At 38.8% G+C, this 24,179-nt stretch overlaps 1 protein-coding gene across 9 annotated transcripts in view; it reads left to right on the top strand.

Annotated features, from left to right (window-relative positions):
* Nucleotides 1-24,179, top strand: part of LOC124875577 (brain-specific angiogenesis inhibitor 1-associated protein 2-like) — a 69,367-nt gene that overhangs the window by 10,777 nt on the left and 34,411 nt on the right. For 6 of the 9 annotated variants that reach the window (XM_047377805.1, XM_047377804.1, XM_047377813.1 and 3 more), the window contains exons 2-4: nucleotides 8,033-8,108; nucleotides 10,591-10,677; nucleotides 23,793-23,804. In XM_047377805.1, the coding sequence (XP_047233761.1) occupies nucleotides 8,033-8,108; nucleotides 10,591-10,677; nucleotides 23,793-23,804 (175 nt within the window). The remainder of the gene's footprint in view (nucleotides 1-8,032; nucleotides 8,109-10,590; nucleotides 10,678-23,792; nucleotides 23,805-24,179) is intronic. The other 3 variants (XM_047377806.1, XM_047377807.1, XM_047377808.1) reach the window with 3 other exon arrangements.

Here is a 24,179-nt window from a genome sequence, read left to right as displayed (position 1 = left end):
ATCCGTATTAAGACAATAAAAGACCTGAAATATTTCAGTTAGTGTGCAATGAATCTAAAATATATGAATGTTAAATTTTCATCATTACATTATAGAAAATAATGAACTTTATCACAATATGCTAATATTTTGAGAAGGACCTGTATACCTAAACTTAACAAATTCAGTTCATACCTTAGTCCGGAACCTAACCATTAACCCATTTTTCCTTTTGTGGACCGGGCAAAATGTCCACAATGCTAAATTGTCCACACAACGTTGATGTCCTGTCAAGTTTTGGACCTCATAACAGTGGCTACACACACACACACACACACACACACACTCACACACACACAGAAAAGGTCACTCATTCTTTTATTTTGTTTTTGTTTTTCCCTTTTTGTCACTGTGGAAGCTGGTGGGGGACTTGTGCAGTGCTGGGTTGTGTTTGGCCACAGCTCAAGAGGCAAGGTGACCCGCTGCTACCCTCAACGTTTCTTTATTTTTTTGGTGTTTTTAAATCTGGTTAACCTTCAACACCAAAGATGATCAGCTGGAGATCAGAGTAGTAACCTTTACCATTAGGTTTAGAAGCTTTTGATTCATCGATGCCGATTTCGTGGCTGTGTCTTCTTGCACTATCAGTGTTCAGTTCTTTGTTTCTAAAATTAGAAAATGCATTTGTTTTAGTCTATATGACAAATAAATAAAAGTGAGAACTCAGAAAATCATACATGTTGGTACTATAGACATGGGCCAGAATGAGATTCTCTCTGTATGATATCTTTGAAAAAAAATACAACTGATCTTATTAATTTAAAGCAGAAAAGTACTAATTACTACCACCTACTGCTGCTGAAATAATGCATCCTATTGATTACTTATAATTATCTATAACATTTACTGTCATTTTGAGATTGAGATACATTTACAAACGGCTATGACATTTATTAGTAGACTTCAGGTAAACATGTTCTTTCCACAGATTTATTATTATATTTTATTTTTTGCTGTTCTGCTCTTTGAAATGACAAGTATAAAAAGCCAATATTAGCAGATTAACTGTAGTTTTAAAACAAATTTAATTCAGAAGGAGGACAGAGCAGTAGCCTTCTTCTAGCCAGCTGACAGGCAGTGTCTAAACTTTGGTCCCTCTGAACTTTTATGACTAAACAATTTGGCTGTTTAGGAACCTTACACCTGGGACCAAGTCCTTGCCTAAAGGCTTAGATGGTATGCCTGCTTTTTTTATGGGAAGCAGGTGTTGTAGTACTATTTTTATTGGTTAGAAATATCAAAAAAACCAACCTGGCCACAATACAGGTTTAAAAATACAAATTCTTTCATAATTTGTCTTTTTTTCTTTTTTTCCTTTCTCCATGTTTTTGGGAATCTTTTAAGGAGTAAAGGAAGACGAGTTTACCAACCCCTTTTTCACCTCAATATTTTATCTTCGTCGCATGTAAACCTCAGTCCAAAAAATAAAAGTCTTGACTTCTACCTTTATTTGACTAAATGTAAAAGTCTCCTAAAAGACCAAATCTTCCACACTGCTTTCTTTTATTCAGTTTATTTAATTGGACTCCATGCATTTCGACTATATTCTGCTAAAATTAAAGGCTGCAGAGATGAAAAGCCAACAGCTCTTACTTTGAGCTACAGAAATATGATTTCTTATTTCAAACATTTGATCAGTCAGGGGTTCAAACTCTGGTCCTCTGGGCCTTTTGTTGTGCATGTTTTAGGTGTGTCCCTTTTGTCTGCACACCACATATAAATGAAATGAAACCACATCTGTGAAGATGGATGACATGCTAAGAAGGTAATTAATTTGAATCAGCTTTTCTGGAACAGGGACACACCTCAGACTTGCAGTTCACTGGGCTCGGAGTACAAAGTAAAGAGTAGTAAAGATAATCATTGATAAACTGGATTTTGGTGTCCTGGTGCAGATCAAGCTTTAATATTATCTGATAGTATGCACATTATGATATAAAGTTGTTTAAATCTTGTTTCAAACCAAGTAAGCCAGGGACCAGAGGGGTAAAACAGAACAGAGACCTTGTTTTCTCTCTTGGACTGATTAAATATTGATGAGCATTTTGGAGCCTAAGATATCAGGATTTATTAAAAATGGGCAGGATAAAACCAGGTTTTTATCAAACCCATGTTACATTACTTCATGGTTTTATGTTGCTGTAATATGTTTTTCTTTAAAAGTTTTAAACTCGTTTACTGTGTGTGTGTGTGTATAAAAATGTACTTTTGTCTCCACCTGGCCCACCCTGTCCCTCCCACCTCAGCGGGGTTGCCAGTTCTCCACTCGCCGGTTAATCTGCTTGGCAGTCAGTGGAACAGCAGGTCCTAATGGTGCCACACGACTGTCTTGGCGTTACAGTAATTTACGCCCCGACATGATACGAGCCTGCTGCTCTTTCTGTAGGTTCTGACTCAGCCCACACACCAGTCTCCTGTCTCCAGGCACTCAAATGCACACACTGACTGCCTCTCCCAGAGCCAGCTAGGTCACGATGTTCTCAAGCTGCTGGTTTTTAGCTTTTCTATCCAAAGTGTTTAGATACAATTCTGCTCACCTCTGTGGGAAGGTAGTAATGGATGGTTTTGCTAGAGTAGATGCACTTATACAACTGTATTTATGTGTCTGTGCTTATTGTTGAGATTTAATGTCTGTAGAGTCAATATTATTTCAAACATTTCTTTCCCTTCCATCTTTGCTTATCTTTCACTTTTTCTACATCATCTTCACCCAAAATCTGTAATCTTTCCACACATGTCCTTCAACAGTTTTTGCTACATTAAGGGTTGATATTCTTCTTATTTATAGTTCATTTCAGAAGTTATTTTTGAACTCTTTCTGTCTCAGTAAGTGAAAGTAAATTAGTGATTTTAGCACAGTCCTGCTCTTTATTCATTTTAAAGGGATGTCAATTCAATCCTGCTCTTGTCATGTTAATAGCTTGTATAACCTCTGGCTCCGCTCCACATTTTTCATGGGACGTGGTGTCCAAGTGCTGCCATGCTCTTCTGATTGATCTGTTAACCTTGAAGCTGAGGGCTTGTTCTTTTTCACCACATTACCCCACTTTCACGGTCGCTGGGGCAATCGAAATGATTTGGATTTCATTATACTGGATAATAAGGACAACATCACCATCCATGTGATCACTTTGTAACAGGATATTATTTTAAAAGTTCTTTGAATCACTGAGGAACTACTTCACATGCAGGAACTTGAAAACTCGAATGGTCCTCCAAAGTCACAATTTTTATTATAAAACTATATGAATTTGTGATACAGCTGTTTCTTGCAGAGGTGTATGTTTGGTTTGAGTGTAGCTTTACCCTCAAAGTCCTAAAAGTCCTGCAGCTTCTGTTTATTAGTGGGCACAGTTAACTCCACCTGCTCTTCAGGGCCAGAGCATACATGTGGAGGAAAGGTTCCTTGTCATCCATTTGGCAGTTCATGGACTTAAGTTTATATTACTTTTCTGTCAAATGCTACCTTAATCAGACACTCGCTACGCCCCTTATCTTGTAGATAATGCCAGGGAATGCAATGCTGCTTTTATTTTTCCTTTTGTAAAATAAGACTGCAGATTTGCGGCTGAAGGTCTGACCTCTGTGTGAATGGAAATAAAAAAGCGGTAATGCAAAAATCAGCAACAGAGCAGTTTTTTACACGGTTGTGTGGAAGTGTGGAAGTTACAAACAATATACAGAGTAATAAGCAAAAGGAAAACATATTTTAAGATAATTTGTCTTTCTTCGAAAAATGTTCTGCATATCACCTTACAAAGAGTCCTGTGATCAGTGGAAATGTTTTTATAAAAATTTTTAAAGCAAAATAAAGGTCCAGTTTTGCTTGCAAGCAAGTGCAATAGGGTTCACATTCTGAAGCCTCCAGAACAAACCTCTGTTTTGTTTCCTAGTGAAAATAAAGATTTAGTGTAAATGAGATTGATCATCTGAAGAAGTGCATGAAGTCATGTGATTGCATACCTTCCACAAATACCTATGCAAACTGATTTCATAAAAATTTCAATTCTTTCATTTTGCCATTAATAGATTTAGATTGCTTTCCATTACTTGATTTATAGAAACTTGCCGAACAGATTCTGTCGACCTTTATTTTAAGTCTGACTTTTTTAAAAATCTTTACAAATATTTGTTTCCTCCTTGAAAAGGCTAAATGTCAATATATTTTAATCCCCTATCATCACGATTTTGTCTGCTCAAAGGTTACTTCCAATTTTTTTTTCCTTTTCCTGAGCTGACTAATTATTTGAATGGTGTGGCTCTTCTAGCAGTGGGAGTAATTAGCCGCTTCATGGTACTTTTTTAAGAATTTTCCGTCATTAGCTGCATTGCGACGTTGTACCTGCTCCTGATTAGAAACATTAGCCTTAAAATGCAGCCTTGTTGACCCTGAAAGTAGTAATCGCAGTAGTAGAAATCACGGACTATCTTTGCGTTGGCTTCACAACAGGAAATTGTTTAATTCTTAATATTCTGCTGATATTTTGCTTCCTGGTTGCATTAATTTGGATCAGTGATGAAGCTCCATTCTGAGAACATTTCATCGCTGCAACGTGATAAGAAAACCAGTGTGTTTTCAGTTTTAGCATTAATTTGCTGACACATGACTGAAACTAATGCCTGGAAGAAAGGCAAGCTGTACTGTAATCCCTCTTATTTCCTGTCCACTCAGTAAAATATGGCCCTTTTTTTCAGCGGAATGCCAATAAGCTTGCGTCTCTGCTGCTTATGGAACGACTGATTCTCTGTGGATTAAATGTGTACCAAACACTAATGAACCCATTAAACCAGCCCTCAAAAAAACAAAAATTAAAATGTGAGCACTTTCTGATGATACGCCCATATTAAACTCTCATGAGTTTCCGCATGTTTATGGGAAGGAAGATGATCATGTTGGGGCAAAACTCTATCTAGTCCATTTATCAATTTGGTTTTTATTTATTTATTTATTTTTAATATTTTGCAAACAAGCAGGATAGTTGACCAGTTCATACACTTTGATGCAGACTTCTTTGGATTGATTTTGTGTGGTCAGCATCTTACTGCACTAAATAACCGTCTGGACATCTTTTATTATGGAAGAACATAAGGTTTGGAACATGCAGAGAAGACAATTGTAGGTCAGAAACAGAATGCATGATATAGAAAATCATTAGACTGCAAAATTAGGGGTCAGTATTATGATGTCATTTGCAATAAATGCATTTTCCTCACGCCTCTCATCTGTGGTTCCATCTCTCTCTGACCTTTAGCATCAGGGGCATCTGTGTCAGGTGTCGGCATGTACCTCAGAGAGACTGTAGAGTCCAGAGGGCTGCCAATGTGTGCACTCTGACACTACAGATAAACTTGGTGATATTAATGTAGTGCACACTGATGTTGCCATGACAACAAATCTGATATATTGTGCAGCCTAAGTCAAAAAAAAAAATAAAGTTCACATGAACTCTTGACTAAGTAGCTTTTCTGTTTGACTATTTTAGATTAGCGACAAGGTCTTTCAGATAATGACTTTCTGCAGTTAAGGTACTGACTGCTCCATAGAACCCTGCTTTAGAACAGTGTTTTAACCCTGGTCCTGTTAAAGCAGGGGAACATCTAAAACATGTAGGGCAGGGTGCCTTGAGGACCAGGGATGGAAAAACACTGCATGCATGCATGAAGAAAATGTTTACCTGTGCACTCATGAAATTCAGCAAGAAACTCAAGAAGCTTACTGATAAGTCGAGTGCTGCACCAGTACCAGTGCATCATGTCTCATAGCTTCAAACACAGAAGATCACGTTCTGAGGAAAGGGCTGTTTATTTATCTATCTTTCTCTTTGATGTGTTTTTATGATTGTGATTGGAAAATGTTAGATGTTTCATCTCATGGAGGTGTGCACTCCCATGTTGCTCTACTTCTTGCTTTTCTTTTTTGGAGTTGATGGCGTTTGTGCACCAAGGTGACTTTTGCGCGTTAGCCATCGGGCATTAGCAGGCACCCCAAGGTGCGAGCGGCCATTAACAAATGTCCGTCTGTCTCAGATGTGCCGTTCCCTCCATCTGCTTCATCATTCTATCTTTCCTGTCGCGATTTGTACTTCTTCTCCTTCACTCCTTCGTTGTTTTTCAAGTTAAAAATGTAAATGTATTCTCTCAAAACATGCTTAACAAAGGCCTCAGAATTTAACCAAAACATCATTACTACGTTCCTCAATAACTGATCCGTCACATACACGGCGGTATTTGGTAACAGGGTCCACCCAGATTCCCACTAAGATGGCACAGTTTGTCTGACTCTCTTCATATTTCCTTTTGCTGTAAACGAGTGCTGCTTCTCTAAAATACATTAAGGCCGGCAGAGAAGTCTGACAGGTAGAGGAAGGATTTTTCAAATTGCTTGGTTTAGCTGGAAATGCAGCAGAAGTGAAAGTTCAGCTTGGAAGCGGAGTGAAGGCAGAGATGGACGAACAGTAAGACTCATTAGACTTCTTAACTGTTTCTTCAGTTTTTAACAAGTCCTGAGGCCTCTGCACTTGATGTTTGTTTGTTCTTATGGTGTAGATGGGCAGCTCTTTGGATCGGTCAAAATGCTCATGGTTTTTAAAAGGCAATGTTGCATCTTGTGGCTTTTAGTGCCTCTCTTCTTAAAAATCTCATCTTTTCTAATTTGCCACTGAATGCTTTTGTATCTAGTCATGAAGGTACTTGGATTAGGACTTAATCCTTGTAAAGAAATATGGGACATATTTCTTTACAAGTTGTTCCCAAGTGACCAACATTTCTTTTATCCTTTCAAAATGGTCTAAACAGTTCTCTAGGCTTTCCGAGGGACTTTCAAAGATTATATTTTGTGAGTTTGGCTGCTTTTATACTTTTTTATTTTTTAAGCCATCTCCTAAACTGAACTAATGAACAAGTGTTGTGTCAGACTGCATAAAAGGTGTAATTTAAAACAATTACATGTAAACACAAGTTGTTTTAATTTCTTTATCTGAGTACATGAAGAATCCTAAAGAGATCTTGGTTTGACAGACTTGGCACACAGATGATGCCCACCAAAAGCAGTGGTGTCCAAAGGAGGTCCTCAAGAACCCCCATCCTGCATGTTTCAGTTGTTGCTCTGATTTAACACCTCTTAATCAAGTGAATGGTTCATTACCAGGCCTCTGCAGAGTATGATGAGACACTGAGGAGGTCATTCAGTCATATAAATCAGCTGTGTTGAAGCAACAACACATCTAAATCCTGCCTCAAACACCAGTCTTTGAGGAATGGAGTTGGAAGTCCCTGAATTAAAAAATGACGCATCTCTCAGGTTCTTTTCTAGCCTATTTTATTAATACCATAACAAGTTATTTGTTGAACATACACTTCTTTGCATACTCTCCTCAGATAGAAAATGATGTGAAAATGCAGCTAGTCCAAAGAAAAACTTTAAAAATCCCCCTGAAAGTCTGGAGCACTAATGGGAAAAAGTCTACCTGCATGGAAGGAAAATATAAGGAAATTGGGGTTAGTTTAAAGCTTTTCATCAGAATTGCAAGTATTCATGAGGGGTAATTACCTTCGGGACTATTTTGTCATTTTGGTGAGTTTATCCTTTTTAAAAATAGTTCTTGGCCGCAGGTTCGTGCCAGGGTTCAGAGACGGAGGGAAGCTGTAGCAGATCCAAATCTGCTGCTGAGCTCAGAGTCGGCAGCCAAAATCAAGTTTTGTTTAAAATGGATGCAGCAGGGGAGGTGTGAAGGACCAACACACACACACACACACCCCTTAGTCACTCATGCTCTTGTTCTGTCCTTTACTCCGTCTCACTGGATTTGAGCTTCTTGAAATAAGTCCTTCCTGCCTTTTGCTTCAGCTGATTTGTGGATGACTGTGTGTTCGTGCCCCAGAAAAACAGGCAGAGTGCTGCTGGGTCACTGTAGCTCATGTTAGTTTTGAATCGGTTCCTTTCCTGCTTCCAGTCTAACCAGATCTTTTTATTTTTTCCTACTCCTTTTTACAGAACATCATGGAGCAGTTCAACCCGTGCTTACGGAACTTCATAGCTATGGCGAAGAGCTATGAGAAGGCTCTCAACAGTGAGTACACCAACCGTCTTTTGTTTACATTCTGTGGTGGCGTCTCCTTCGTTATCAGCTGTCCAGGCAGAGGGCCAGCTGACCTAACACCTGGTGCTGATTTAGACCCTCCTGACTCCTCAAGCTGTGATGAAGACACAGATGTTCTGCAGTGTAATGTTTTGCTATCTGAATCCAAACCTAAACTATTGAAGATCGGCTGTTAGTCTGTTAGACTTAATGTTTTCTGTTTGAAATGTTTGAATTTCAGTTGATTGTCAGAAAAAATCTCATGGGCTTATGGACCATTTCTTGTCTTGTCTCGCGTCTTGTTTTCCCGTAACTTTAATTCCTAAACGTCTGCTTCTTCTGTGCATCCTATGTCATTGCTTCTAGTTGCTTTTGCTCATGTGTTTGCATGGTCATGAGTGTGTGAGAATATAATGTGGAGTTGTGTACTGCAGACAGCATTGGCTCAAGGTGACAGACGAAACAACCGAAACATCTTGTGGGAGCTAAGTGGAGCATGAGCCGATGGGAAGTGGAGCAGGGGGTGTTGCTAGAGTAACGATACCCCCACCCATGGGGCCAAGAAAACGGGAACAGGCTGAGAGCGAATCCAGGGCAAGACTAAAATTAAGACCAGGAGAAGCAAAATATTGGATATTTCCTTACAAAACAATCATAACTAAATGATGTTCTACAGCTTCTCGGGGCTTTAATAAAATTTTATTGTAGTTAAACCATTGATATTGAATTTGATGCTTTAAAAACATTTTACTCAGTTCTTGGTTGCAGACGGAGGAGGAGTCTGTGCCTGGCACGCCAAGTGCACGGTGTGGAGCAGGGCTCTCCTTTGTGTGTGAAGGGGATGAGATGCAGGGAAGACTCTGCTGCCTGCAGGAACTAAAAAGGAGGCCTCAGTCTTGTCTGATAGATAAAGCTAAAAATAACCCTGCAACTCCCTGAGTGGGGATTGCACTTCATCAATGCCAGGCAGCGACAGGGGTAGAGTTTAGACTCAAGCGGAGCAGAAAAGAGCTGGGTACCCAGCAATCATCTTATTGTCACTGAAAAAAGGCCCATCTGCTTTTATTTACTGGTCTTAAAGTAGAAACAGGGTGGCAGCCTTCATCCCAGAGGAGGGTTAAAACCAGTGTGATTGATGAGGGGGAGGCTGACTTTGACTTTTGTTTTTGGAGTCTTAGAACATTTAAGATGGCTGAGGATGGTGAGCACGTGATGATTAGCTGAGCTCATTGTATGAAGATCGAGGAGACTGAAGCTGGAAGATGCTGCATGTTCAAGCGAGGAAGTAGAAAAGCAGGCTGTTTGCGAGAAAGGAAAGGGTGGGTAAAACAAGGTTTAAGTCAAAACCAGACCAGGGTCTTCCACAGCTTGGCAGGGAAGGTTGGACCTTTGCGTTAAGATTTTCTAATGAAGACGAAAAGGCAGGCAGTTACAGCCAAAGTTATGTTGATCTTAGAAATCAAGGCAGGAAACCATCTTTATTTTCAGAACAATAACTTGCATAGCAGTGGGTCTTGCTCAATGTAGCTCTGGACTGGGCTCAGAATAGATTTCTATTGTTTTTCGTGTGAATGCTTTGTTTGTGCTCTAAGCTGTCACAGAGCGATCTCTGATTCCCAAAGAGGAGAGCAAAATGACGCTCATCTGGCTGACAGCTCTGTAATAAACCCAGCCCTCTTCCACATGCATCTCCTGAGTAGACTCATGTCTGCTGTCAGTCCTTGTGTGGTGAGCCCCCGACCTGCTTTCTGTCTTTGCTTTTTGAGACCAGCTTGTCCCTGCATTTAGGGCCTGACTCGCTGCTCTCTCAGCTGGTGTACTTTGCAGATGTAATAATACAACCCATGAAATCATGGCAGATTGACAGCATTTAAGCTTAAGAGTGCTTTCAGGATTTAGATGTAGAGATTTTTGACAGGAGGTTTATAAAGAATGCAATTTAGGATGTGGGGAGGCTGGTGGGGCTTTTTAAAATCCAACTTTTTTTTTTTCCAGCAAATAATATTTTTTTTTAACTAGCTGCAACATCTAGGTTTACCTTTTTAACTTAATGTACTAATTTGAGGTTTAACTCTTGGGGATTCTACATCATTGTTTTAATAATCTCTGGTGTCTGGTCCACACATACCGACTACAAATGTTTTTTAATATTAGTGTGATTCACATTTACATATTTTACATTTTATATTGGAGATGATCAACTGGAGAGTAACTTGTAGTACTTTTGTGAAAGTGAGTTTTGCTTCAGCTAAGGCTTTGAGTAAAATCTCTGCAGCTTCCTGTTTCTGCTTCCTGCTGTAGTCTCATAGAGCTTTTTCCTTTCCTGCCTGGTCACCATTTTTGCCCTTTCACTTCCCATGCCCGAGCTTGCCTCTCTGTGGGAGTGGAGGGTTGTAGGGAATGATTTCAGAGCTAAAGAAGACATTTCAACTCGGCACCCTTGATCTGATGCCCAATGCTTCCATGTTTCCAGGTGTCACATTTGCTGCAAAGGGCTACTTCGACGCTCTGGTGCGGATGGGCGAGATGGCCAGCGAAAGTCAAGGCTCTAAGGATCTTGGTGAGTCCTGGTAGTGGCAGCGGTTCCCCTGGTGAGGTGAAGGGGCGCAAGGCTTGGATAAGCAGATGGCAGATAGGCTGGCTTGTACTGTGGAGTAGAAGCAACTGATGACCAACCTCCAACTGGATACACACATGAAAACTTTTCATGATAATAAAAAAAAGGTTTAATTGTCAGGTTGAAACACTCCGCATCTTAACCGCTCTGTTCACAACACTTGCGCATGGCCAAACATCAACATTAATAAAACCACTTGATTTGAGGAGCAATCCTTTACACTCACTCCACTCTCATACAGTGCGTAGCCTGGTTTCGGTTGGATCAGGTCTGGTTCTGCTCCGTATGAACAGCGCTTTGGTGTTGAGTGGTGTTGACAGGAGCTGAGGCAACAAGTAGCAGATGCACAGGCGGGAACATCAGTTTGGAGAAATGCGTCATAGTTGCAGATCTAGTAACATGGCAGGAAGTGGGGCGATTATTTCTTTATTTTTGTCGTAGATGGATCCAGGTTGTGGATTTTACATCCGTTTGACTCGAACATGGCATATCTGCAGAGCAGTGAAGGCTAAGATTTGAATAAAATGGATATCTAAGACGTGTGACAGGATATAACAACTGAATTCAATATTTACAGCTGAAACCTTTTTCTCTGCTTTTTAGTTTTTCTTTTGGAGCTTCTTTTCATTTTAATACACCACCTATTTTATAGTGGATGCTCAGTGGAGCTTTTATACCCAATATAATTGAGTTTAAAATGTTTTTTTTTATTACCTCTATTCAGATTCAACTTTATTATGCACAATGAACCTCCTTTTTATTACTATTGTTTTTGAGCCAAATGACTAAGGCTTCAGAAAAAGCCTACTTAAAATATAGTGAAAAGAGAAGGAGTTTGCTTTTAAAGTATTTACCTTTTTCTGAGTTTTTGTAATAATGTTTGATTTGTGAGGGTGTTTTTTTTGTGTGTATTCATTTGCATAATAAATAGCTTTTTGTGATTCTGTGCCACACAGTGACAGTTTTAAATACATGCATGTTGCTTTGGGTCCAAACTCCCCATCACCTATCCATGTGTCCCCATTTCTATCAGCTTTGTTGCTTTGCTTCTATGTTTTCTGCATTGCATGACTGTGCGTTCATGTAGAGGGTTGCTTGATGCTGCCTTCTTGACTTCTTTTTGTTTTTCTGGCAGCTTAAACATGACTCAGCTGCTCCATTAACTCTGCAGATCCTCCCTCTGCCTTCAGTGAAAAGATGGAGCAGAATGGATTGATGCTCTCCTCATGTATCAGTAGTGCTCAGAGCAACTACTGGCTGTGCATACTGAAGGGATGGATGCTTTGTCATATTCTGTTACTGGTGCACAGTCGTTTTTAGGCATTCAGGTTGGGACATGTCTGTTTGTTGGATGCAAATGACCGGGCTCATTGTTAATCTATACATAACCTGTCGCATAGATACATTAAGTTTTTCAATAAAGATAAAAAGATTGTTAATCAACAGATTATTTTCCAGGGAGCATTTAAAAGTCAGAAATCATAAGAGAATATAAACACATGCAGTGAAACATCAGGGGAGGTATTGGTAGGCATGGAGAACTGATTAAATATAACTCCCCCCTTTTCTCTAATTTGTTCAGTTCAATGACTCAAAAAGTAATCAGCATCCTTCAGTCTTTTCCATTACAAAGAGATGCTGTGCTGGTGGCTTGATAAACTCCAGGATTTTTCCCTGCATTGCTGTAGAAGAGGTCAGGAAACGGAGTGCTTTATTCTTGGATTATGTGAAAATTTTCTCAAGCCTGGCGACTATTAATTAGAAGATAACAAGAATTGTGGATTTGTGTGTATCAAAACGTGCGTGTGAGCTAAGGTTTGATGATCGGCACTTTTCGGTCCTTGTGACCAGAGCTATGACCACTGAGTACCTTAGTAATTACCTTTTTATAAAGTTTTATCTCACTTTATAATTGATGTGGACTGAATATAGATATTTTATAACTGACCATTTTTAACATTTTTATTAATGTATTTGGAACTGTAATGGCTTGTTGCACAGAAATGACTGAACTGTAAACTGTCTGAATTTGACCAGAAATACTCTAAGAGTATTATGATGCACAAGAGCCAATAGCATTTGCACATTGACAGAGGACGTGGCGCTCCATGTGAGTGGGTGACGTTAAAAGCGGAGGTGTTGGTTTTGTCAAATTGAGTCTGATTTAAAAAATAAAAATAAACAAAACAAACAAAGTAACAACTTAGTCTCAGGTGAAATGGATGGATCATGTTTCTAGATATGTGCAGCCCAGACTTTCAGTATATAATAATCATACTTTAATCATTAGGCTAATGTAAGCAACACATTGATGTGATTACACCTAATCTATTTAGTCATTAACAGTTAATGTTATATCCTGTATACTGCAGTCTGCCTGTATTCCTTAGAGTCTGACCCTTAGAGTACCTTAACTCTTATCCATTTGCAGCTTGAAGGTGGAAATCTCAGAGTCTTATTTCTTTAGTAGCAACTTTCACACTGAAGAGTGTTGTTCTTGCTGTGATCAGGAAGAGTTTAGGTATGGTGTGTTCACTAACTGGAAAATAATTTTGTTTTTTTGAGTTCATGACTGGCTGTTCCCCAGTTAAGGCCTACCAAGCTGAAAATCCTTTGATTCCGATGAGCAGATGATTTGTTTTTTCTGAGCATCTATAGTAATTTTCTTTTTAAAGGAAAATTTAAAACAATAATAAATTATAGTATTTTTATATTTAAAGAACCATTGATAGGTGTGTTGGATTAAATTTTGAATTTAATTTTGAGTCTTGTGTTTGCAGTTTAGTTGTAAAACACCTTAATTTACAGTGTGTCCAAAATGTGCAAAAAAGATTTTGACTCCTTTTTTCAATTTTAGACAGTTGAGAAATCGAAAAAAGAGAAATGATGAAGTGGAGTTCTCTACAAATGTTTACTCAACAATACGCATTTGACAAAATTTGCCATTAAACAATATCACATGCCAGACTAGAATGATTAAGAAAAACTCATTTTTGTTTTTTTGGTTCAAAGTATACTGACTTGCATCTCCTTAATGGGAATACTGTTATATCAAGAGTTGGTTCTTACTTTACTGAACTGATGCCACACTGGCATGGGAAGCTGGCACAGAAAGAGGATATGATGCCTTACAGTTTCATTTAGTTCTTAATTTACGCAGTGCTGTCCTAGTTTGACCAACTGCTCTGCTTTCACGAGACGATATGTAGAGAAACAAGCTATTCCATCACTGCAGAGTGAAGTGTCATCCCACTCATCTGCTCCTCTTTCACTACTGCACTCTGTCTGCAAACACCCCCTCATTGATGTGGGAGCTCATGCAGCCCTGGGAGAACATGCCGACTTTGCACACATTTCCAAAAATAGATTCAATAAAACGCCTCAACCGGAGCTGCTCTGATGGAGGAGGAGGAGACACGGGATACGACGCTCGATCCGCAGCCCAAAAATGGTTTGCCGGTGATGTCATTATGACTGAAAAGGACATTGTCTGTCTTCCGTATACTATATATGGGCACAGTGATGAGAAAAACTAGGAAGCTCCTGCAGTTCCGGTTCCCCTCACTGACCATATAAGAGCTCCACCATTCAAATGCAGTATTGGGGTAGAGATGCAACTTTAATCAGGTCTTTTCTTTGCAAAGGAATGAAAGAGCCATCACTGGCTTCTCTTTTTAGAAAATGTTGTGGCTATCGTTTAAACCTGCTTTTTATTCAGTTGTCATATTCAAATCTCTCATGCTTTTGTCTTCTGGGCAGGCTCATTTCATCGTATTTTTTTTCCATTTCATCCACTTCAAAGGAAAGCAGATTATGTCAAAACAAAAACCGTCATTAGTGAAAGGTTTGTGTTTATAAAAGGAAGGGCAGAAAATGTGGTCAATAAAAAGAGCTAAAAAAGAAATCAAGGAATACTGTCATTTTGTCAAAGGGTTTGTTTGAGACTTTTTGTCTCCTGACCTAAAAAGAGCAGAAATCTGTTTTAATTGTAAGCCCATTTGCATGGCTACTTTTGTCTTATTTACTATTCTTACCTTACTATCAGCGATTGTAGAAAGAAGTACTACTTTGAAAGGTTGAAAAATGAAGGCATGTACAACCTTTCTATTACCAACGAAGTATTTAATCAAATCATTTTTTTATGTGTATAAGATGTTAACCCTATGATTTAATAAATGAATAAACGTTTAGGATTGTTACAGCAAGAATGCATGTTAATTACATTAATAAGCATGTAATGTCTACAAATAACTTCCCATAGGTCCATTAAAATGTTTGTTGATCTCTTGTTAACTATACAGTCAAAGCCAAAAATGTTTACATTTACGATTTAATTGCCTCCTAAAATGACAAGCTAGTTCAAAACTGATGCTCTGCTAATGTTGGGACGCAGAGATGGCTAGCTAATGTTTTGATTATTCATATATTTATGATAAGTAGTCTTTGACTTTAACATTATCTAAATTTATGAAAACGATATATATCCAAACCTGTGATTCAAAACTCAACATTAGCAATTGCTGTAATCTTCTTTCTTTAAACAAATATTAAACGAAAAACTAAAAGAATAAAATTAATCAACAGCCTTAGGCAGAATTTGGTTCTTAATTATTAGTGAAATATTTAAACAATTGGAGCCCGTAATGCCTTAAAATGAGTTGAATTTGTAAATTGTGTCGTCAGGCATTTCGACCCACATAAACTGTTCACTTAATGCAAAATATTTAGTTACAACTGACTGTTTAAATAGTACAGTTAATCTACACATATAAGAAACTAATTCTGTTCTTTTTCATCCTTCTATCCCATTGCTCAGGGGGAAACTGTGCCTGATTCCATCCCATTAAGTTAGTTTAGATGGCTGCATTAGGAGTAGAAGAAAGGTTTATCATTTTTATTAATTAATTCACTAGATCCTGATTTAAAGGAGCATGTCACCCCAAATATTTTATTATTTCCACTTCATCTGGCCTGTTCTTATAAGAGTATGTGATGCAGGTCAGTCATGTTACAGAATATATTAGGCAGACACACAATGGAAGATAAAGTGACTGTTCTGTGGTATTAGATAAGGAATATTCTCCTGCATCAATGTCTTTTCATTATGTCTTTTAAAAAAGAAAAAAACCCTCAGTTGGACAGAGGTTGTTTAATCACCACATGCGGAGGTGCACTATATGAGCAACAGAAATATATTCTCTTTCAAGCAAAGGTAAACAGAACTGAAGATGAAGCGAATAATGTGAAGACTGGAAAATAGAGGCAAGAAAACAACATGTCTGGTTGAGTCACTAAACGTTTCTAAGGGAAATTCTTTACATTTTTTGCAACTGCTGGCCCTCCATCATCTCACTCAACATCTCATTGGAACAATCCAAGGTAAAACTGGTCACCTCAACCCGACCCTAATTTCCCTGAGCTGCACTGGCTGAATTTCCCCTGAGCTTGGAAGCCAATCTGAATTCTGTCAGGGTTTACTCAGTATGGGAAAACTGCAATATGAGCATTCTTTGAAAGGATTCTTTAACTTTGTGTTTTTTCCATATGCAATCCTGTGCATTTGTCATGATTTAACAAAGCTGGTCTCTAGTACACAAATTGAGACGGTGTTGATCCAAGGGTTCTTTGAGGATGTCTTGGGTATGAAGGACTGATTTTTCATGGAAGTCTCCTTTTGTATTTAAATGTTTTGACGGGTTGCTATTTAATCACTAAAAAACCCAAGTGGCCACTGAGTGATGGGGACAGAACTATCTATTGTCTGTCTGCATGTCATTGGAGCAGCTCCACACCACTAATTTAGCTTTCCTCAACGGTTTTTGGCCTATTAGAAAGTCCTTGTCCTTGAGCCACCACAGGTGGTTACTGGGGAATGGAGGAACAAAGAAAGAAATGAAACGCATAATGAGAAGATGGACACTGAAGATTGAGAAAGGCGAGACGAAAAGCAATGTGTTCCTGGCTCATTAGCAGCTGTCAGATGGTCTCTGCTGAAATCAAAAGCTGCAAACCAACAAAGCTCACAGACGGGAGCCCCCGGCACTCTGATCCCCCTCACCTGTCATTCATCCCTTCCTTTCACCTCATCTGTTCTCATTGTTACATTCCTCAGGTTTTAAATGAGCCATCCTGTCTGCTGTAAGCTTCATGTCTTGAGTGCCAGGTAGGAAGCAGTTTGCGTCAGTAAGGGACTGTGCGTGTTTGATTTAGCAAGTAATGGTAATGGGTTGGTAATGTGGCTTCAATAATGAGCTGGACTGGAAGGACCTTGAGGTGTCGCATTGTTCTTGAAATAAATGGTAAGTTAATGATGTGAAATGCACCGACTGCAGATGAAGTTTCTGTAAAAATAAATTAGTGGACATGCACTAAGTTAGTATATCTGTACAGAAATCACCCCTTGAATCAGTGTTTTAGGGTTTTCTTCCCTTTAGACAGAAAACCAGGCACAGCTGCAGATCTCAGTTTATTATGAACCTGTTGTCTGAGCTGTAAAGCTGTCACAATCACCCACAAACATCTCAGTCATGATAGATCCGCCTACTTCATCTCAGAACTAACTATAAATACAAATGATGACAGGAGCAGACCAGCTGAATTGATAACAGTTTAAAATATCTTTAGTTACAGATTTTTCCCACTATGGTGCACAATTGGTAGTGAGACATGATGAGTTGGGTGCAAGGAATTGCATTGACCATGTGTCAAAACATGAAATGCTATCAGGTTTTATATCTGTCATTCTCCACATGCTGCCCCCGGTCCCAGGCTACCAACGTGGGTCCTGTGACTCAGATTATCACTCTTTATTCATCATCCCAGCAGCCACCATGTAATGCCTTCAGTACGTCAATCTAATTGATCTGCTGTAGCCTGAATCCTTCATGAAGGATCTTTTCTCTCTCTTTTTGGACACATAAAGTTGTCACAGTTCATATATAACATGACACACACTCTATTTGAGGCTTCACATGTAAACGCTAATTAAGCATTGTGTGTTTGGCTGTGGAAAATTGTGCCCATACCCTTGACGTTGTTTGTATGCACACAAAGGGAGGCTGTGTTTAACAAAATGAAAGGCCTAGGTGAGCACAACAGAAATGGTGTCAATCGTGCAGCTTTATGAGGGCAGATCTCCCTGCAGCACCCTGTGCTCCCCTCACTGCAGCTTTCTGGGGATTAGAGCTGCTTGTTTGCTCTCAGGCTTCTATAATACATTCCATGTAGGGACACACACTGCATAAAACACCCTCCTTCACACGGACATTAACCGCGGCCTGCTCCCCCTCACTGGCTCTCTGCTGAGCAAGGGAGCTGCATGGCAAGTAGATGGGATATTAAACCCAGATGTTAGGACTGTCCTTGAGTGAGACTTGATGAATAATGGTTTTGTTTGCCTCATGCATTCAGGACAGTGCAAACACACACAATCAAAGAACACCAGCTGGATGAAGTTTGGTGGGTAAATTGGAAGTTTTATCCTCTGTAAGCACATATCAGAGGCTTAAAATCTCTATGTGCTTGTTTATGATAAAAACCTCCAGGTTCAACTCTTGAGATCTACACGTTTGAAATTCTATAAAAGCCTAGTTTCATTAGATATGGCAATTTATTGATGGAAATACGACAAGAATTCCCATGCTCAACACCAGCATAAAATTGAAAACTGGGCAAAGGGTAATTTGTTGGGCCTTGAACAATTTGCAAACAAAAGCAGTCATTGTGCGTCTTTAATTGATCCTCCTTTGGGAGTGGACAACAATGTGCTTTACTTCCCCTTTAAGCCTCAGATGTTGTGATCTGCTCTGATTAACAGTAAGCAGCTTACTACTGGTGGATAGAAGTCCCATATTTCACAATGCAAGGTGGGAGGATTTTTAGATTAGGTGGATGCAACAAAACTAAACGAGAACATCCAGGAGTTTGGGGATCTTCCCAAGGATGTGAAACCCTGCAGGATTAAGTCAGAATGGGGGGACCAGTTGACCCCATGTGTGACTTTTAAAAGATAACTCCTTTTATTCCAACTTGGGTTTGGACTTTGGCCTTTCTTTCAACCAGTAATGCCAGTTATGTAATTCTTGACAACATCAGACCTCTCAGCCTAAAAACATATTCATTTGTCATACAAGCAAAGTGATTAGAACTGTTAGGAGATTGAAGAAACATAATAAAATCAAAGTTATTAATGTAGCGGTGGCTTAATTGAAAGACTTTTAAGCTTTGTGTTGCTCTACAGCTGAGCTGTAGGCTGGCTGTTCAGGAGAGGCCAACAGGAGATGAGACCTTCAGAGATCAATAAAGACTGAACTTGATAAGTCAATGCATGAGCACAATATTAAATCCAGGTGAATGGATCAGTTTGAATTTAGAGATCCACTGCTTGGAATGTTCTAGCTGATCTCAGATCTCCTGTTTATGTAAAGCTTTGACCTGCCGACACTAATTTTAGCAGATTTCGTTCTTTAATATAGAAAGATAAGAAAATATTCAAAACATTATTAGCCCGCTTGCCATCAGTGACCATTAATTGATATCAGGGGCAGAGAATATGATGCACCACGTTTGGAAGCAAGCAGTCATTAGACAGTGTTTTCCAAAATTAAAATGAAGACAACATGAGTTTACATATAAAACTGTCTTTATAATCTTGTATTAGCAATTGGTGAGGTTAGCCTGGCTAGTATTGCTCAATAGTCTTTGTGTTTATTCGTTTGAGAACCCATATCTTAACTCTGAGATTTCCTAAAGGCCATCAACATTTCCATATCCAGGATCTTCCATGATGAAAATTTAAAAGCTCAAAATGATAATACTGGTCCTTCTCAAAATATTAGCATATTGTGATAAAGTTCATTATTTTCCATAATGTCATGATGAAAATTTAACATTCATATATTTTAGATTAATTGCACACTAACTGAAATATTTCAGGTCTTTTATTGTCTTAATACGGATGATTTTGGCATACAGCTCATGAAAACCCAAAATTCCTATCTCACAAAATTAGCATATTTCATCCGACCAATAAAAAAAAAGTGTTTTTAATACAAAAAACGTCAACCTTCAAATAATCATGTACAGTTATGCACTCAATACTTGTGCCAGGTCGTGCTGAAAAATGAAATCTTCATCTCCATAAAGCTTTTCAGCAGATGGAAGCATGAAGTGCTCCAAAATTTCCTGATAGCTAGCTGCATTGACCCTGCCCTTGATAAAACACAGTGGACCAACACCAGCAGCTGACACGGCTGACATGCAGAATTTGCTTTCATCCAAAAAAAGTACTTTGGACCACTGAGCAACAGTCCAGTGCTGCTTCTCTGTAGCCCAGGTCAGGCGCTTCTGCCGCTGTTTCTGGTTCAAAAGTGGCTTGACCTGGGGAATGTGGCACCTGTAGCCCATTTCCTGCACACGCCTGTGCACGGTGGCTCTGGAAGTTTCTACTCCAGACTCAGTCCACTGCTTCCGCAGGTCCCCCAAGGTCTGGAATCGGCCCTTCTCCACAATCTTCCTCAGGGTCTGGTCACCTCTTCTCGTTGTGCAGCGTTTTCTGCCACACCTTTTCCTTCCCACAGACTTCCCACTGAGGTGCCTTGATACAGCACTCTGGGAACAGCCTATTCGTTCAGAAATTTCTTTCTGTGTCTTACCCTCTTGCTTGAGGGTGTCAATAGTGGCCTTCTGGACAGCAGTCAGGTCGGCAGTCTTACCCATGATTGGGGTTTTGAGTGATGAACCAGGCTGGGAGTTTTAAAGGCCTCAGGAATCTTTTGCAGGTGTTTAGAGTTAACTCGTTGATTCAGATGATTAGGTTCATAGCTCGTTTAGAGACCCTTTTAATGATATGCTAATTTTGTGAGATAGGAATTTTGGGTTTTCATGAGCTGTATGCCAAAATCATCCGTATTAAGACAATAAAAGACCTGAAATATTTCAGTTAGTGTCCAATGAATCTAAAATATATGAATGTTAAATTTTCATCATGACATTATGGAAAATAATGAACTTTATCACAATATGCTAATATTTTGAGAAGGACCTGTACATTGCAACTTTGCTGGATATGGTCAATTTTCTTGCTATCCACTAAAAGGCAACAGCCTTAGTAAACCACAGGACCTCTGTAGACAGTTTCTTTTTAAAAAGCTTCTTACAGCTTTTGTGCCTCATCTGACCTCCCATACTGAAAATGGCTACCTTTTGTAAGCTTCAGAAACAGCATCCATCCCTAGAAGTTGTTACAGCAACTTGCTGCTGCATTGGCATGGTTCATTGACCATTGAAGAGTTTCGGTTTCCTGTCTGGATGATCAGCAGTCAGGGCTGGTCGAACTGAAAGTTGGCCAGTTCCGATCACAAGCTGATATCTCAGTGCAGACAATCCAGTGGCTGGTTTTCATCTGCAGTTAGAAAGCTCTGAGGTGAATAGAAATTAAGACTGGTTATAATTACTGTGACTACTGATTGAGGTTATGATAAATATAGAGTAAAGGTAAAAAGTATGAAAGTTTTAATATTTGTGAGTAATTGTTATGGAGAAAATTGTTATAAACAAGTTCATAGGAATTCAATTTTTCCATATTAATATATGAAAATTTAAGTGTTTTTACACTTTTGCAGACAGCAGAGGTATTTAACCTTAGAAATTTGGACAATTTTTATTTTTTTTTACGCTAGTTTCTGCTCTGTACACTAGCAATGGTATAATTTAAAAAACTGCTTTTTCTGGTTTTAAAAAAATCCAAATTTCTTTGGTAGTTTTCTTTTTCTCTTTTGCAACAGCTTTTGTAATTCTCATTTAGATAGCGTCTATTTTTATGTTTAGAAATTATACCATTTTACAGATGAACTGGGCCTCTGTACTGTTGTTCATCACTATTGCACAGTAATGGCTAATTACGTTTGGTATATTCTAGCTAAAAAAGCAATGCATAACAAGTGGGTTGTAGATGGAGTCAACGGGGCTGTTTAGTAAAGTTGTGTATCAAAAGAAGCTCCAACTAATAGCTGGTTTACGTCAAAAAAGATTATGGTTAAAACATGCAGTTTTTCTTGCAATACTAAACGTTTTACTGTTTGAATAGCTTTTTTTTTTTTTTTGCATCTTTATTATGTTGTCATGTCTGGAACACTGTGGTTTCTAATGATATTTTTGGGCTACAAACATCCTGGCATCTGTTCGGATCGAGTTTGGATCCGACGCAGTATCCTGTTCCCTCCTCAGGCTGAAGTCAACATTAGTTTAATTGTGTATGTGATCGAGCTACTCAAGTTTATCCTGCCTGATGCAGCCTGTCGATGGCCGCTAGCTGTTTGTTAATGGATGGGATGCGAGTGTGTGTTGGGTGCCCTCCAAGAACCAAAGCAGAGTTTAGAAGTACACATCAGTGCATTTATGTGCCTCAGTGCCCTGTCCATAGCCTGTCGATGTATTTTCTTAAGGTGGAGGAGGGGGAGGTCAATATTGAATGTGACAGTTGGTTGGATGAAAGGTCATATTCTGGTAATCTCTGACATACTGCTTTGTGTTTCTGTCTTCTGCATATAAATATTTTCCAACCATATGTATCTGTTACACCTGTGTTTCTGTGCAGGGATCAAAAAGCAACTTTGAACCCTAAAAGACAGAAAATCTTTATATTGACGAGGATTAAAGTTGGTGCTGCAAAACAGCGTAAGGGTTTAAATTATTAACATTAGAGATGCTCTAAAGTAAACCATCTGGTCCAAACTGGACTTCAGTATGTTTCTTAAGCAGATATATTGTAACTAACAGTTCACTGCTGCCCCCACCTCTTGCTCTGACCCTTCCTAAATCTCTTCTACTGCAACTGAGCCTCATCTGCATGACCGCAGCACTTCATTAAGCCCATTAATCCCGTCCAGGTAGCCCACTCTGTGTCCCCTTCGACTGTTCAATGTCTTTAGGTCCACACCCTGGCTCACCTCCCTGCAGATCTGGTGGAGGAAAGCTGAGCGACATACATTCAGTTGTGTCAGCGTGCATTATGCAGGAGAAATATGAGGGTCATTAACGTATGTTAGCGACCTCGTTTAGAATAAATTGGATCCGCCATGCTGTGGCGCTGCTGCCCTTACTGAATCTGTCACAGTTTCATGGAATCTGACAGTTTATCTGTTCATAAAATAATATTGTGATGTATTTTATACAGATTTTACTCTGCATTCTGCTTTTGGTATTGCGCTGAATGTTCCATAAAATGTTTTATTCAAAACTAAGTCTTAATTTATGATATAAGAGTCAAGTTGTAAAAACCTTTTTACTTTGCATTTAGTGCCATGCAAAAGTATTCAAACCACTTAAACCTTTCCACATCGTCACAATACAATCACAAACTTCAGTGCTTCTTATTGGGATTTTATTTGCAGGACCAACAGAAAGGAGTGCATAATTGAGAAATCACTTGATTAGTAAACGGAGTCTGCTGTGTCTAATTTGTGCTGTACAGATGCTATTATCAGGCAGGGATAGGTAAGCTGGTCTGATTACAAATTCATTCCACATTTTAAAATGTTTTATTAGTAAAAATTTATTTGAAAATTATTTTCTATTCACTTTGCAGTTACACACTAACCTTGTGTTGGTCTATCACATTAGATTGCCTGAAAATGCACTGAAGTTAGAAATTGTAGTGCAGAAAAATTATGGTGGTTTCCAAGACACCGAATGTGACATTCGTTAAATAGTAGAGCTTAACTGATGATTCAAATGACATCTAATAAACCGCTCTAATAAATCCAATGAATAGTTGTCAAATGTGACCATTTATTTTTAGCTAAAAATGAAAGGTCAGTATTTTTCTATATTGCAGTTACTTAGAATGTGAAAATTCCAGACTCCTGTTAATCAGCACCGCATGTGGATTCTGTATAAATTAGCAGACTCTGTCTAAGTGTCTTTTTTTCTGTGTTTAAAACTTGTCATTTGCCTCATTGATTTTTTTTCAGGGTAGTTTGATCTGTCTCTTCAGGTCTGTGTTCTTTTGCTCAAACTAGATCTTTTTCTTTTATTTTTTCAATGCATTGCACATACAGAAGAGGCAGCATGTAGGTATCTTAAACACCTCAATGGCTGCATGAACCATGTTTTAGTTTCTTGTTAACTTTTCTCTCTGGGGTCTGCTTTTTGTTTTCCCGTGTTATCTTGTAGCACAACATGCATCTTAATGCATAGATTAAAAAGTTGAGGTTTTTTTTTTTTTGTAAAGTTCTGATTTTGTGAGTTTATTCTTTTCCTTGATAGAGTTGGTAAAATCTCAAACTTTAGCAGCTTGGTTTCAGCAGGTTTCTTGATTAGCTCTTTGATTTGTCATTAAACACATCTGTAGAACATATTTATTTTGCTTTCCGTCACTGTTTTGAGTTTTGTCTGCTCGTCAGTATCACTTCAGATGTTACAGCTCATCCTTCATCGACAGCCGT

Source organism: Girardinichthys multiradiatus, chromosome 10 (genome assembly GCF_021462225.1).
Source record: "Girardinichthys multiradiatus isolate DD_20200921_A chromosome 10, DD_fGirMul_XY1, whole genome shotgun sequence".
NCBI classification, from domain to species: domain Eukaryota; kingdom Metazoa; phylum Chordata; class Actinopteri; order Cyprinodontiformes; family Goodeidae; genus Girardinichthys; species Girardinichthys multiradiatus.
This window is presented reverse-complemented; position numbering and strand designations above follow the sequence as displayed.